The sequence below is a fragment of the Suricata suricatta genome, chromosome 2 (genome assembly GCF_006229205.1).
Source record: "Suricata suricatta isolate VVHF042 chromosome 2, meerkat_22Aug2017_6uvM2_HiC, whole genome shotgun sequence".
NCBI lineage: Eukaryota > Metazoa > Chordata > Mammalia > Carnivora > Herpestidae > Suricata > Suricata suricatta.
The window spans coordinates 80,601,356-80,618,548 of record NC_043701.1 but is presented as its reverse complement, the minus strand read 5'-3'; the positions used below and the strand labels follow the sequence as shown (position 1 = coordinate 80,618,548).

The following is a 17,193-nucleotide window of genomic DNA, read 5'->3' as shown; positions in this document are numbered from 1 at the left end:
TGAATTTTCATGATTTTCATGAGGAGCTGTTTTTGAGTATAATGCCCCCATATTTTTTTTTCCTGGCATGACTGCTTGAGAAGAACAAGAATACAAATTTATACAAGTAATAATTAATTTGGATTCGGTCATTTTCTTATCTAATGCCAGATATGAAACAGCAATTGATGATCTTCTAGAGGTTCTCTTGCTTTCTCTTTGGAGTTATTGTCATGGGTTCACTTGGTATTCTGTTAACTATACTGATTGGCCAGAAAGCAGCAGTCTAAGTGTACCCGTATCACCCATCTCTAGGGATTATTTGGCAACAGAGTTAGGGAATTCGTTCCTTGGGAACTCTTTGGGAGGAAAGAGCCATGTAACCTCCTTTTCTCTTATTGATCCTTCCTAATTCTCAATTAAACACCAATCAAAATAAAAACAATTTAAGAAATCTGGCATATTCTAAAGAAAGAACTCAAATACCCCGAATTAACAGAGATTCTTTGTTTGCACTGAATGATGATTACATGATACATGTTCAAAGATGACTTGGGCAACTATGGTGCCTAAGAGTAGTTGGGGTGTTCTAGCTGGAGAATCCTTGGGGCCTCGTCCTTCAACTGTACTCGCCCAATGTCTATACCCAGCACTGTGTTCTCCAAATCCTAGTCTAGTGTCTGGCACAATGAAAGAAATCAGTGAATACTCAGGCACACCGACACACAGACACAGACAGACAGATACAAACACATACAATACCATTCATTTATTTATTTCCATCCAGATTCTTTTTGACATATTCAAAGAATATAGAAATCAATAAATACACACACACACACACTTATTTATATATTTATATCTAGATTCATTTCTAAATGTATTTAAAGAAGCCAGAAATCAATAAATGTACACACACATGCATTTAATTAGCTAATTAATTTTCATCAGGTGTCTTTACTACATATATTCAAAGAGCCCGTAAGTCAATTATTATACACACACACACACACACACACACACACACACACACACCTAGATACACATGTACTTTATTTATTTCCATCCACATTCTTTTCTATATATATTTAAACATTTTTTAATGTTTATTTATTTTTGAGAGAGTGCAAGCAGGGAAGGGCAGCGGGGGCAGGGACAGAAGATCTGAAGCAGGTTCTGTGCTGACAGAAGAGAGCCATCGATCCAGGGCTCAAACTCAGGAACCAGGAGATCTGACCTGAATTGAAGTCAGATGTTTCACCGACTGAGCCACCCACGTGCTACCTCTGTATATGTTTAAAGAAACCAGATCAATAAATACACAGACATACAAAGGGACACATGGTTGATTGATTGATTGGTTTCCAGATACATTACTATATGCATTTAAAGTCAGACACACACACACACTTGTTTGTTTGTTTAATTTCCAGATATATTCCTATATGTAGGATTTCTTTATCCAGAAATCAATAAATATACAGACACATAAAAAGACACGCACACATTTATTTATTTACTTCCACTCGGATTCTCTTACATATATTTGAAGAAGCTAGAAATTATTAAACATACACACACAGACACATACACAGTCACACAGACATACTCGTATTTATTTATTTCCATCCAGATTCTTTTCTACATGTATTCAAAGATGGAAAAGGAGTTAAGTGTGGGAGCTGGGTATTTATTTCTTCAAGAAAATATTGGGAACTTGGGCTCCATCCCACCACCCTGGGATCATGACCTGAGATCAAAAGTGAGACACTCAGCCAACTGAGCCACCCAGGGGTCCATAGTAGTTTTTGATATATGGGTCAAAAATGATTCTTCTCCACACTCACATTTGATTACTTTTATGTGTTTTTAAAAGTTGTGTATTGGGGCCCCTGGGTGGCTCAGTCGGTTAAGCATCCGGCAGCTTCTGGCTTCGGCTCAGCTCATGATCTCACGGTTTGTTGGTTCGAGCCCCACGTCAGGCTCTGTGCTGACAGCTTGCTCAGAGCCTGGAGCCTGCTTCAGATTCTGTGTCTCCCTTTCCTCTGACCCTCCCCTGCTCGTGCTGTCTCTCTCTGTCTCTCAAAAGTAAATAAATAAATAAATAAATAAATAAAATAAAAGTTGTGTATTTTCCCATTGTGGTGTAACTTATTGTATTACTAATTTATTCAAGAAAGGTAAGAGCCCCAATCAGTGAAACACAGGTCTCTCTCAAGATTGAGCAATGAAAGTACATTTATATGTGTTAAGTTAAACAATGTGTTAAGTTTAAAAAGTTAATTTGATTAATTATTTGCCTCAACTATGTTTGATAAAAGGGATTTTTTATGTAATTTGTGTAGCTACAAAACAGACGTTGTTTATACCTCTCTGGGAAGCCACTTCCTTTATAAAATTGTTAACTGACTTTAACAAAGTAAGTTTAATGAGTTTTTAAGTTAGATTGGCCTTGTGATACAGTCGCATAATCTAATTTAATACAGTGTTAAGGCTTAGCACCTTTTTGTTTCCCTGAGGCCTTGTCTAATTACATGGATTTTTTGAATGTTTATTCATTTTTGAGAGAGAGAGAGAAAGTGTGTGTGTGTTTGTGTGTGTGAGAGAGAGAGAGAGAGAGAGAGAGAGAGAGAGAGAAAGGGAGGGGCAGAGAGGAGGGTTGCAGAGGATCTGAACAAAGTAGGCTCTCTGCTGACAGGAGTGAGCCAGATGGGGGGCTTGAACTTAAGAACCGGGAGATCATGACCTGAGCCAACGTCAGACACTCAACTGAGCCACCCAAGTGTCCCTACATGTTTTTAAAAAAATTTTTAAAGATGTTTATTTATTTTTGAGACAGAGAAAGACAGAGCATGAGTGGGGGAGGGCCAGAGAGGGAGACACAGAATCAGAAGCAGGCTCCAGGCTCTGAGCCGTCAGCACAGAGCCCGATGCAGGGATTGAACTCATTAGCCCTAAGATCATGACCTGAGCTGAAGGCAGATACCCAACTGACCGATCCACCCAGGCGCCCAGTTTTTTGTTTTGTTTTTTTAATTTTTTAATTTTTTTCTCGAGAGGGAGAGAGAGTGCACATGCGAGTGTGGGAGGGGGACAGAGAGACCCTAAGCAGGCCCCACAGTCATCTCAAAGCCAAACAGGGGGCTCAATCCCACCACTCTGGGATCATGACCTGAGCCACCGAGGTGCCTCTAATTACATGATTTATGGAGCGAGGTGGAGGTCAGGATGGCGAAGACCCTAGGCGTCATAAAACAGGGGTGAATAGGATATTTCCACTTTCTTTCCAAGTGATTTGGTTGATAGGTTTTACATCATATTGTGTACACCGTAAGGAACCCCATGCACGCATTTGAGTGTGCCCCCACTCCCAGTTTCCCCAGTTCCACCCATCACTCTACACACCTATGGAAGTCTGTGTGCTCTGGGCTGAGTGGACAACTCTCCAGGGTCGCCTGCTTCCAAGGCGAGAGTTTTTAATTGTGTGCTTTCATCACTAGGTCCAGCTCTCTTCATTTAGTCATCGCCTCCCATGTCTCCTCAATAAAACATTGTTTATGCGACCACCATGTCACATGAACCCAGCGACCTTTTGAAACTCACACATTGAAGGTCCCTTTTTCAGTTTTTTATATGCAACCTATTACAACTCTGATGTCATTATGTTTTGAAATATGACAGGACCCCAATTTGTCATTTTTCTTCATAGGACTTTCAGGATAACTCTGTTAATTGGTATTTTAAAACTCCATGTTTATTTCCCATACACCTTTGTCTTATTTCATTAGTATTTCTTCCTTTCAGTCCTAATGATTTAAAATTTTTCTATTAATAAAATCAAGTATTTCATAAGGATTCATATTAAAAATAAAGTTATGTTAATAGAGACACTATTATGTGGCTTTATATGTTAAAGTTTTGCATCTTAAAGTTTTTATATTAATTGTGGTGCTTTATTTTTATTTTATATGTTCCAATTTTGCATCTGGGAATAATTTAGTTGATTTCCTGGAGTATTCTGGGTAATTGATACTGGGTTGTTTGATGTGTTCTTTGTACCACCCCCAGTTCCAAACTTACCCCCCCCCCCCCCCTCGGCCCCCCCCCCCCCCCCCCCCCCCCCCCCCCCCCCCCCCCCCCCCCCCCCCCCCCCCCCCCCCCCCCCCCCTGCCCCCCCCTCCCCTCTCCCTTCCTCCCCTCACCCACCCCACTGCCCCACCCCCATTGCTCTACCCTCCCCTCTCCCTTCCTCCCCACCATCCCTATCCTGTTCCTTTAATGTTGATGGACGCTGAAATGATCAGGACACAGTTTGCACTTAACCACTAAATCTTTATTAATTGAATTTTTATTATAACATCAATACAATATTAGTAAATAGAGAGAAATACAGCAATAAAATGGGGAAGGGTAGGGAGGTGGTAGGGGGAGGAGGCAGAGGTAAGTAGGAGGGCCACTGACAGAGGCATCATCACTTTCCTGTAACTTCCATGAATGTTTACCTTCCATCCTTACCAGTTTTATCCTAGCAAGAACTTCTCAGTGTCTACTCATCCTGTAACTCTCCAAAGGCTTTGCTCACAATCTGGACCCCTGGAGTTAATACCCAGGGCATAGAGCCTCTTGTAAATGATTTATCCAATCACCTTTCAACTTTTTCCCACTAGAGTTTTGTCCATGTCCAAACTGCCCTAAATAGGGTGATCTCTATGCAGTTCCCTCTGAGTTTATTTGAAATCTTTAAGGGTAGCAATCATAGGGTAAAGGATCACAAGTAAGTACACATGTCCACTTATAGTTATCTAATACATAATATCATGCTAACTTTTAATCTAACCCCACCCACTTAAGATTACTTAATAGTCCCTCCCACCCTAAAATACTTATCATTAAACTATCCCCTATTACTTAAGATGATTACATAAAGAAAGAAAAACAATGCAATTTCCACAGACCAATTCAATTGGTTACATTCTACAATCTGAAACAACAAAGAACTTTCAATCCCACTAGATGTTCATTCTTTAGATGAATGGTTCCCATCCAGCTCTTCATCTCAGCAGGTGATCCTTCATTTCTGCCTAGGTCTCTCCAAAGCGTTCTCTGTTGCCAATCTTGGAACTGCATCTGATGTTCGATGTCTGTGGCGGATGACAACCAGATCAATCCAGGAGCCCAAGAGGTACCTGCAAACTTAAACACAAATCTAGACTGCACAATATCGATGTGCCCCTCTTTATTCTGCAAGTTCATTGTGCCACCTTGCATGATTGTATCAAACTCATTTTCCAGCATCAAATACAGATACCTCATTGCTCAAACTAGATTGACCCTTCAGAAATGTATGTAAACGTCCTCCATTTCAATATCCTAGTGTGATGACCTTCACTAGTTCTCTCCAGGGTCGCCTAACAATGGGAGCTCATATCTTCTTCTTTCTTGATTTAATGAACACTGAAAATTTGGGTCAAAAGTTAATCACATTTGCCAATTCGTTTCAAAAAGGTCAACTACTGGCTTTGCTTAATAACGCTGATGCTCTGATTTATTTATGTCCCTTATGCTTTATTTTGCTCCCTTTCTAACTCTCTTGAGATTTAATTCCTTTGCTCTTCCCATTCAAATGAATAAAGGCATTTTTGTGGGAAAAATGCCAAAAAAAGTTAAAGTGTTCAATTAACATAATCAACAGCAACAAAAATTCAGTGAAAGGAAACTTATTAAATCTTGATACTATAATTTGAAATTACTTATCCTTAACACCTACATTTATAGATAGTATAATAGATTGTATATATAGCAATAAAGCATAGTACACACTGCCCAAAGTTTTTCACAAGCTTTACTAAACAGCCAAATGTGCGTCAGGGTCTTCATTCACACCACCGCACTCTCCCTGACCGCTGCTGTCGTTGGTCAACGTCTCCAGACTTTTGCTTGCAGTGATGGCAAATGTCCGTGTGTACATGCCGGGGCTGCAGACAAATGACCTATTTCTAGGTCCTCTACAGCTTGAAGATCAATTGACAACTGTAAGTTTGACACAAAACAACTTGAATTCAAATGTATGGATGATGGATTGAGGTAAACTGAAGTGACACTTCAAAATAGTCCAAAAGCACAAATGCACCATTTTAAAAGTAATTACTCTAAAACACGTGGGTGACTGACAAGCCATCTGATTCCACTGAAGGAAAAAAAAGTGGGGGGGGATGTTTCTGGAATTAAGTAGCCAATTAAGTATCTTCTTTGTATTTATAGATTTTTGTGTGATTTGTTAAAGGCCTAATTGATAAAATTGAAGCTACACTTAATAGATCAGAGGTGAACGGATGAACTATTATACCAATACTCCAGTTCTGAGGAGCCTCTCATTCACAGTGTCGTAAGAGAAGTTCACAGTAACGAAATATTTTATACTACGTTAACTTGTCAATTTTAATTAGTGTAACAATAAGAATTGGATAGAACTTTGTAATTCAATGGAAATAACTTCTGAAAGCAGTCACCCTTTAAAACACTGTTAAAAGACACCACTAATCTACAGCTAAAACTTTTACGTATTTAAACATGCAGGGATGGGGGGGTGATAATGAATTATGAAAGATGATGTTGATGAAAAATGAAACTTCACCGTTGGACTCCTCTTCATGATAAGCAATTTGGAATTTATACCATGTGGTCTACTGCCCAAACTGTGTTTTGGCAATTGGACGTTGTGTATTGAAACACATGCCCTTCGAAGCCTGCCTCTTTCTCCTCCGTGCATGGCAGCAAAATGGAGTCTCAGCAACCAGGCAGGAAAGATGACACGAATCCTGCAGCAGGGTTAGTGGCAGTAGTAAAGAATTAAACAGAAAGAGAGAGGTTAGACAGTTCAAGGTAGTAGCAAAAGACCAGGCTAAAGAAGTCAGGCAGTCCCAGGTTAGCACAAAGCATCCAGGAGACTAGACGTCATCACTGGATTAAAGACAGTTGCTTTGAGTCATTTGAGTTGCTTCAAGGCCTCTCATTCGTTGGCAGCTTATTATCCTCCCCGTCCCCTAGAGGGGACCGCTTTCCATTGTGTGAACTTTTGATCCTTTTAAAGTGGTTACCCATCAGGTCACCCTCTGGATTTCAAGCTCACAAAAGAAGTCTGTATCTTCAAGGCCATGTCCAGTGCCTCAATCCTTCTTCAAACATATCCTCACAGGCATAGGAGTGTGGGTCAGGGTGCTAAATTCATGTCCCCTCTCTAAGCATCCTAATGCTATAGTCTAGTGAGGGGACTGCTGATGAAATGCCCGGATGCAAATGGAGGCAGACACACAGAGAGATGCTTCCAAGACTTCAGGTGATGCTCTTCCAGCCAGTTAACAACGCTCGTGAAATTTCTTCTGATGGACCAGGACAAGTTGGTAACATTAACTCCCAGTCTCTTAAGAGGTGCGTATGGGTTAGGAGTCCCTTTGAATTCCTACTCATTGACCCTCATGCATGACTGAAACATAGTCACCAACAGTCTCTAATTATCAGGCTTAACATTTCATGGAAGCCATTACTGGCATGATGATGGTAAGGTGTGAGAAAGCCAGAGTCCTTGGGTACACGTGATTTGCACCAGGGTGTGAAGGCACACTCTAAACATTCAAGAGTCCTTTCTGAGACAGCACTTCCTTCTGAGGCCTGAGGTGTTTCTGTTGCAGGGGGTGTGCCTGCTCCTGGGAGAACCGGTCGAGTTGCTGCTCCTTGAGAATTAACGGAACCATGAATGAGGAGTTTGAAGATGGTGAAGTTTCTAAAGGTGCAGCAAAAAGATCACGGAAGCCATTTTACACTGCACCAACAATTCTGGCTTCCTTAATAAGGCGTCGGTCCTCCGATGATGTAAAGAGAGTATCGAAACTGCAAGAAAAGTCATGTCCTCCTCCTCCTCCTCTGTACCTCCCCCTCCATTGAGAAATCAGCATTTCCTGTGTTTGTATCAGCTTCTCTGTAAATGTTAAAGGTGGAATCTGGCAGCCTATTAATTCAGATGGTGACAGAGATTTCAACGAATTTTAGTTAAATTGGCAGTTAAGGTGGAAAACTGAGAGATAATTTGTTGGTAAATACTCTGTCCCTCTTTTGGTGCTTTTCAGGATGTATGCCAGTCCAGGGTGGCCCTGACCTTTCTGTAGCCGTTTCAGAGAGGGCTGTGCCTCAAGTTTGGCCTGAAGATGCAGTAGCCCAATTTAGCACACAGTCATTGATTGAGAAGCTGCACAGGAGTAAATCTGGGGGCAGAGATCTTGAAGGACACGACAAGTGTTTACATGGTGCTGTAAGACGGCGGAGGCGGCGGCGGCGGCGGCGGCGGCGGCGGCTGCGGTGGCGGATACTGGGGTACCGGAGGCTGGCGGTACCAATGTGGATTCCAGGTGATCATCACGGGGACATAGAGCGATCGTCCATGTCCATCTCGCCCCACTGGGTACCAGGCGAATCCTACTGGGTAGGTAGGGTACGTGGCATATGTGGGGTACGTTTGGTAGCCAGGTATTTGAGGTACGAATTCAGTATATGTCGCCAGGTGGGCTTGGTCATCCAAGTTTGGAATAGAGAGTCGAGGATACTGATTCTGAATGGTGAAGTTGTTGGGAGCTCGGCAGTCGTAGGAAACTTGCAGTTTCCACCCCCTTTTCACCTGGAGAACTTGGGCTCCGTTGGGGGCGATTGTTGGGGTGATCAGCCCATCTTTCACGTTTCTGGCCACGAACTCTCGCAGAGCTGCCATTTCAGGTTCGGACAGTGAGTACACGTGTCCGCTGGGAATACTGTGTGCTCCAGGTATCATCTCTATGTTGGGGTCCACCAGACGGTGATCTGGGTAGACATTTTCATCCACTGGCGTGTACACGTTCTGGACATAGTAGTACCTCACTGGTTGGTAAACTCTGTAGCCATCCACGGGGTAGTAGAAGGACGGCTGCGCTGGTGGGGGGAGCGACGGTGGGATGGGAGAGTACATCCGGCAGTGGTATCGGCAATACTCAGAATCAAAGACAATAGATCGGGTGCTCCACGTGATGTTGGGGTCGTGGGTGCTCAGCCAGCGCACCCCGAGGACGACAGGGAAGAATGGAGACTGAGTCACATCGAATGACAGCACCTCGCGGTGATCTCCCAGGTCGACGATCAGGTCATGTGTTTCGTGCACGACGGGGCCCGATGCTATGGGACGTCCGTCAATTGCCTCTACAAGTATCGGCCAGTCCTTGACTCTCAGAGGAATTCCATTTTGGGCAACGTACTCGTGATCGATGAAGTTGCCAGAAGCACCAGAATCGATCATGGCTCGGACGAACAGGGTGTGTCTGCCCGGGAGATGAATCTGGAGCATCACTTGCAAGTGTGGAGATGACGCATCATCTTGGGGGGACCTTATTAATTCCGGCCCGGTCGCTGAAGGTCCCTCTACAGCGGGGCCGGGGAGTTTCCCGCCGGCGAAGCCTTCGAGGCCTTGGCAGGACAGTTGTCGGCGTAGTGGCCTCCATTCCCACAGTAGAGGCAAAGGTTCAGCTTTCTGCGTCGTTCCTTTTCTTCCTGGGTCAGGCGCATGCGGGCACCTCCCACAGGCTCGGTGGGATCTACCTGGTGGTGACTGGGGATGTGCGGCAGCACGAGTGCGCGCGGCGGGGAGCGGGGCTTGCGCGCCGCGGCCGCTCTGGCCAGCCTCCTCTCGATGTGGATGCACTGGCCAATCAGTGCGGACAGCGACTTGGCCACTTCAAGGCGCGACAGCTCCGCCTGGATGTGGTCGCTGAGGCCTTCGTGGTACTGGTCAATCAGGGCGGGCTCGTTCCAATCCAGGTCCTGGGCAATCATCTGGAAGGCGTTGGAGTAGTCGATGACGGACCCCATGCCTTGGCGCAGACGTCTGATCTTGCGTTTGGCAGCCTCCCGCCTCTGAGGGTCTTCAAAGACGTGCTTCATCTCGGTCATGAAGGCTGGGTAGTTGTGCATCAGGTAGTGGGATCGCTCCAGCTTCGCGGAGGCCCAGCGGGCGGCACGGCCGGTCATCATGCTGGTCACGAAGCAGACGCGGACACGATCGACGGAGAAATCGCGGGTGCTCTTTTCCATGAAGAGCTGGCACTGGGCCATGAAAGGAACCAGCATGTCTGGGTTGCCGTCAAACTTCTCGGGAAGGTCATCTGGGCACTCTTCCTCTACGGGAGTGGGCGGGGCAGCGGCGGCCGCAGCACCTCGGAGCTCGAGGTCATCCTCCTCATCCTGAGGGGTGGGCTCCACCTGCTCGCGGAGGGTGGTGTTCTCCTCCGTGAGCTTCTGCACCTGGTTCTGCAGGTTGTTGTTCTCCTCCGACTGCTTCATGACCTTCTCTCTGAGGTTGTTGATCTCTTCAGAGAGATCGTCCCGCCTTCGTTCGGCCAGGTTGGGGATGTACTGGCCTCTTGGGCCGCTGCGTGAGGAGGAAGAAGAAGAAGAGGAGGAGGAGCAGGAGGAAGAGGAGGAGGAAGGGCCGTTGGGGGGAGGAGGAGGAGGAGGAGGTGGGCAGTCGGGCCCCAGGGTGAGAGTTGGAGTGGGAGGAGACCTCCCAGGTGTAGCTTCGCTCCTGTGAGGATGGAGGCCTGGATCCTGGCCTCCTCTTCCACCCTTTCTTCTTTTTGTTTTCAAAAGCTTTTTGTTTCTGTAAAGGAAGATAAAAGCATAAATTTAATATATACGTTCAAAGCAACACATTACAAAAACGATTTTAGCATTTCAAGTATCTAACAAAATACTTTAAAAACATGAGTAAAAAGATTTTAGCATTTAAAGTGTCCATCAAAATACTTTAAATACATGAGTATTTAAAGTATCCACCAAAAATACTTTAAATACATGAGTATTTAAAGTATATCTTTGCTCTACTTGTTTACATCAATAATTAATAAAGAAATGCAAACCTTCCCAAGGGGAGAAAGAAATTAATCAATTAAACAAGACGTTAAAAAATACATAACACAAAGCACCCTACTTTCTTAAAGTCCAAATGACCTTTTCCTCCTCAAATATCACCTGTGCATTATGATTCAACAACACATAACTATATCAACAACAAGTTTACCTTCACTGACTACAAAAGAACAAGGAGACACTGTAAACAAATAGCTTTGTATCAAGAGAGCACCTTGAAAAACTTTCAAGTCAGAGACGGAGTCCAAATAAAACCACAATATAAAGTCAAAATAGTAATTCCAGCCAATAAGGGACCAAAAAAAAAGGTGGGGGGGATTAAGATCACAACGTCTGTATTCATCAACCCTGGGGGAAGGGGGCACTTTGGCCACCTGTCATGACCCTGGTCTACCTCCACACAGAAGGTAACTAACCAATGATCAAAACAAACCACAACAACAACTGCCACAAAACCCACAGGATTATCTAAATTACTTTTCTGACCACAATTGACTTCCCAAAGAGAATTCTCTAGGGGACAGAAGTGGCACTGAGCAACAGCATGTGTTTATTAGTTTCTCTCCTTATTATGCAATCAACAGATATTAATTAATGCTTTTAAGGAGGAGCTGAGCTGTTAAATGGGACACTCAACTTATATCTCAAAGTTACAATATAAATTTAATTAAATAAAGCAGGTAAGGCAGTGTGAATATTTAATAACTGTTAGCTATAATTAATACAGGTATTAATAAAAACCAGACAGATAACTTTCTGTGTGAAGAGGCTAAGATTAAAACAGGGAGGGGCTGCAATTACAGCAATCTAGGCATGCATTTCCCACATAAAGACATTATTATTTTTATAGATATTATAAGTTGAACAAATCCAGGATCACCGGTCTGCAATTTCTGGTTTTTTTAAACAAAATTTGTCAGTGCAGCTCCGTCCGGACGTTTGTAATTCAGAGAAAGACAGGGCTGTGCTCCTCGGTGGGGAGCGGAGGTATGGGGCGTGGGGGGGGGCTGGGGGATTAAAGGTCCTAATTATGGGTATGGTGACACTAAACCACACATACAATAAATGATCTAACAGTGTCTATGTACTTCCTAAACATAGGGCTAAGTGCATTTAGAGTAACTTTTTAAACTTTAAAAACTTTTAAAACTTTTAAATTTTAAAAAGAGCATTAAATTCTCATATTTGGAAAACTTTAGGAAAGTGCTCAAAACTTTAAAAATATAATATACAAAGCAGGCAGACTGCCTATTCGCTACAATTTTAACTTGTCAGTCCTGGCCACCTGTTCCTCTGACTCATCAAAACAAATGGACACTATATTAATTATATACTATTTACAACCCACAAAGATAAACATGTGTTATTCAAAGAAGTTAGGTGAAAAGTAGCAAATATTTCAATCCATAGGGCATAAGGAAAAAAAAAAGCTGGTGGTAATCAAACATGATGACTGTACACTTCAGCCTTGACCCTGGGTGTAGAGGATCTCTTCCCTGAGACCCCTCATAACCCTTAGGCCCCTTCCTTGCCCTCCCCGTCCTTACTCCAAGGAGTGGCTATAAAGCAACAAAATCTTTTAGTTGTCCCCAAGCAGAATCTTTAAGGGACAGGATTGCCATGCCATTTTAATAGTTTTAATTGACATTTAAGATAAAATATTCTAAACAGTCTAAATATTTAGAAAAAAAAGGGAAGATGCAATTAACACATCATAACCTGTGACACTGTTTCATTTCCCACTCCTTGGAGTTATATTAGTGACACTCAGAATACAAGGTCACAAAATGGACTTTTAATTTACAAAATTAACAGTTTTAATGTCATTAAAGTACAACTAATAAGCACAAGTCAGGTGACTCAGGTGCCACTTCTGTCATCTAGACAATACTTTTCAAAAGTTAGAGAGAAGACTTCTGGAAAGGCATTTGGAACATGGCCTGGCATTGCCTGACCCAGGTCAGGAAGGTTAACAACCTACATGTCAATCACAGTCACTGAGATGAGCTTTATTGAGGCCCAGCTCTGACGGTGTTAACATCTGCAAATACAACAATAGGACAGATATAACAACATGTTCAGCAATCAGCAAACAATAATTGTATTGTTTAGGGAATCAGAAGATCAATAAAGATTTAAAATTCAAATGCTTTTTTGGTAGACAGGAAAGTACCATAAAAGTGAAAGGGAACTCAAGTTGAGACAATTAGGAGGGGGCTGTAATTGTAATTTGGGGATGCAGACGCCCCTCCCCAAAGACATTCAATTTTTAACAAATTTTTATTTCACGTGCTGGTAAAACAAATTAAGGGTCTTATGGGGCCTGCAGGGTCACCAGTTCAAGATCCCTGACCTTTAGCAAGATCAGGTTTCAGGTTTTAAATTTGGGGATGGGGTTCTAAAGGAGATGACTGCCCAGAGAAGAGTGATTTCAACTGTAAAAGTGTTCGATAGCAGGCAGGCAGGTTAACCTTCCTGTAAATAAAGTTTAAAATATTTAAATAGCAACTAGAGCACCAGTTAACATGGAAAACAGGAGCATTGTGACTTGATTTCCTTAAACCCCCCTTGCTAGGGGCTGTGTTGGGGAGGTGGGGTCAGCTTTTAGGGAAACCAGAAAGGATACAGTATAGCATAAAGCCGAGCCACATGGGACAAAGTCACCTTTACATATGAAAAGAATTCAGTGCTGGTCTATATAGGAATTAAATACATTTGATTCATGTTTGACTATTCAGGATGACTTCTAAAAACTTCTGTTCCCCAAACACATCAAATAGTGGCCCAAAACTGTCACACATTAAACATCTCATTAGAAAATAACACTTCATTAATCAACTCTTACTTGCTTTACATTTTCAAAAGTCCCAATTTTGTTTTGAGTACTAAGTGTACTATTTGTGAAATGCAAATTGTATTAATATGCACATTTTTACCATTGTTTTGAACTTTAAAAAAATGCAGATACAGAATTTCCAAAGGGGGGGTCAGGGTGGCAAGGTGGGCATGGGGGCTTACTGAAAGCTGTAATTATAAGTATAAATAAGCATCAAGATCAATAAGGTTTTAAAATTTCTTCATTTAGTTAGAAATATACACATGGTATACCTGACTAAAAAGTAAGGCATACATTGGCTTAATAAAAAAGTTTAATAATGCCAGCTAAATTGCTCAAATCTGTATGTTGTAATGTAACCACTTGTTACATTATGCAAATTTTAAATGACGTATATGTACCACTACTAAGTAATCCAGTCACCCCAAGTTTAAATTATTAGCTTTTGCTTTTTATTTTAAAAAAACTAGTTCTTTTGAATATTTTAAATTAAAAGTTTTAAAATTATAATTACAGCTTACATTATTGGCATTTAAAGTGTGTATATGTATATGTGTATATATATACACATACACTCACACATTTTTTTAAGATCCTATGAAGTGTGAGATATAAGGCTAGCAATGCCTTGGACAATCCAGCACAGCAAAGAGCCACAGAAAAGAAAGAAGAAAAACACCTGCAGACACCAAAGAAGGCACTGAATAAATCAATTTATTCTGGTCATTTAACACATATTTAATGAATGCCTACCATGTGCCAGGCACAATTAATAAATATGTAGGCAAGTTAGCCAGGGCTAATCCCCTAAGGTTCCAAGAAAAACCCAGCTTTATAGGCATACAAATAAACACTTCATCCTACTCCAAGGCCAACAGTGCCAATAAGCCACTAAACTCGTATGAAACACAGTTCAAACTGTTCCTTATTTTGAATCCACCAAAGAATCCTATTCCAGTAAGCCACCATAAATGTCCATTAGTGTCTAAAAAAAAACCTTTAAAAGTATTTAAAACAATTTATTTTTCATTGTAGTAAAAACATTTAGCTGGATTGCCCTTAGAGGCAGCAGCGATGTATGCTCAGAAGTACCTTTCATAACCCACTGTCAAGTTTAAATTGTGGATTATGTTATTTAACATACACAAAGCACTTGTAAAAAGTGCTTGTAAATTCCAAGCATAATTATCACTGTTGCTAATTATTCTTATTGTTCTTATATTTATTAGACACTGCTGGATAAAAAGCAAAACCGGCGCCACGCAGAAACCGCAGAGGGGAGGGGCTGTACAGCCAGGCTCAGGCAGTGAAGGCAGTGAAGGTGCGCAGGCGCATAGGAGGGGGGGGCCTGTTGGGAGGGGTTGGAGGGTCACACTGCGCAGGCGCAAGCAGGCTCCGGGGAGGCGGGGCCGTAGGCCACCTCAGAGGAGGTTGGCTCAGGGAGGGGCCAAGCTTTGGAGAGGCGGGGTCAGAACAAGTCACTTCAAAGGAGGCGGGCCTAGGGAGGGCAGTTTCTGGGGGTGCCACCTCAGAGGAGGCGGGCTCAGGGGGGAGGTGGGGCCTGGGGAAGCCACCTCAGAGGAGGCGGGCTCAGGGGGGAGGTGGGGTCTGGGGGAGCCGCCTCATAGGAGGCAGGCTCAGGGAGAGGCGGGTTTGGGGGGGGCGGCCTCAGAGGAGGCGGGATTTGGGGGGAGGCACCCAGAGTGGAGGGGGGCTAGGAAGAGGCGGGGCTGGGGAGAAATAGTCTAGAAGGCGCGCTCTAGGAAGGCGCGCTGCAGAGGAGGCGCGCGCCGAGTAGGCGCTGGGAGGCGCTAAGCCCGCTCTGAGCAGATACTGCAGAGAAGGCGCGCTAGACAGGGCGGGGCAGGTCTGAGACTGGCTGTTTTCCTCTCCCACGATCCCCCCCCCTTCCAAAACCCCTCCCACCAGCCTCCAACAGCCAGATTCATTTCATGCAACAAGAGCAATCAACCCCAGATCCAACCCCCCCCCCACTAAGCAAACTAACAGTTTCCACAAACTGTTGCTTGACGCCAATTCGCGCCACTGCTACAACTGCACTGCCACTTCAATCAAGCGCAAGTAGGCAAGGCAGCTCTCTCTGCCACCACCAAAAGATTCCCTTTTACACTCAAGTCAGCGCCCCTCTACTCCACTGCTATAGCAGGAATGGTGTGGGCAGAATGTTAAACACTAATTTTTGCCCGGGGCTCCATTTTGTGTAACAGCACCATCATGCAGACAACCGTCCTGCAGGAAAACATAGTGGGAGCCATTCCAAAAGGTGTGTTAGAGACAAAGGGTGGGGGTTCCCCTCTAAGAAGACAGAGTCATCTTACTCTACAGCTCTTGCCCCTTTACAGAATGTTTCTTTATAACGTAAAACAGTGCAGCTTGTATACCTCTGCAGCTGTTATTACTTTGTAGCGCATTTTAGGTATAAATTCTCTGCAGCTCATGTACCTCTGCAGCTCCTGCACCTTGTAACACAATGAAGCGCTGTTGTAGTGCTAATGGTATCATTTCTGTAGCGCTAATCTTCTGCAGCTCAGATTCCGTAGCGCATTTAAAGCGCAAATCCGGTCATCAGTCTGCAGCTCATATATTGCTGCAGTCCGTAATGGTTTATAGCACACTGAAGCGCTCATCCATCTAGAGCGCGTTTGACGCGTTTATCAGTTTGTAGCGCATTGAAGCACCCATCAGCTTGTAGCGCATCTGAAGCGCCAGTCTATAGCGCATTTGAAGCGCTTATCAGTTTATAGCGCATTGAAGCGCTGATCAGTTTGTAGCGCCTATTACTATGTAGCGCATTTGAAGAGCAAATTGCAAATCGATCTGTAGCTCATGTCCGTCTGCAGCTCATGTCTGTCCGCAGCTCATGTCTGTCTACAGCTCTTCTCTGGACTTGGGTCCTAGAATTCAAAGCCCTGAAGGCTTGGTTTCTCTCTCCACTCTCTTTTGGGGTACAGCCAGTGAAGGCGTGACAAGATTTGTGTGGAGACATTTAGGGGCACTACTCCATCTCCTGCAGCTCCCGAAAAGGACAGGGAATGAATGTGATCTTAAAAAAAGAAACATCCTCACCGCATACTCACCACGCGAGGACTCCTCTGCGAAGACAGGAGGACGGGGTCCCACACCTGGGCCAGGCGCGGATTCCGCTGGGTGCTCTGCAGCCCGGAGTGGCTCCGGACGCGAGCCCGCTCAGCGGATCTTTCGCGAGGCTCGGCGGACCCTCTCCGCTGTTCTCCCCAGGTCGTAGTCAGGTTTCTTCGACACACACCAACCGAAGTTGAAGCGCGTGTACCGGGAGCGCCGACCGTGAGCCTTATATAGGCTGAACAGAGGAGGGGGGCGCCAAATCCCAGCGTGCTCCGCGGGTTAGGGGGGCGGAGGGGAGCGGGGGCGGAGGTTGGGGGGGGAATTGGGGGGGA

General features: G+C 44.0%; 1 protein-coding gene across 1 annotated transcript; it reads right to left on the bottom strand.

The window, feature by feature from the left end:
* Positions 1 to 4,290: 4,290 nt before the first annotated feature.
* On the bottom strand, positions 4,291 to 17,091 carry PEG10 (paternally expressed 10). Its single transcript, XM_029929240.1, is given in 3 exon segments — positions 4,291 to 9,444; positions 9,447 to 10,651; positions 16,844 to 17,091. Coding segments are annotated over 3 exon segments (2,382 nt in total). The 5' UTR covers positions 16,849 to 17,091; the 3' UTR covers positions 4,291 to 8,272.
* Between the last annotated feature and the right edge of the window lie 102 nt (positions 17,092 to 17,193).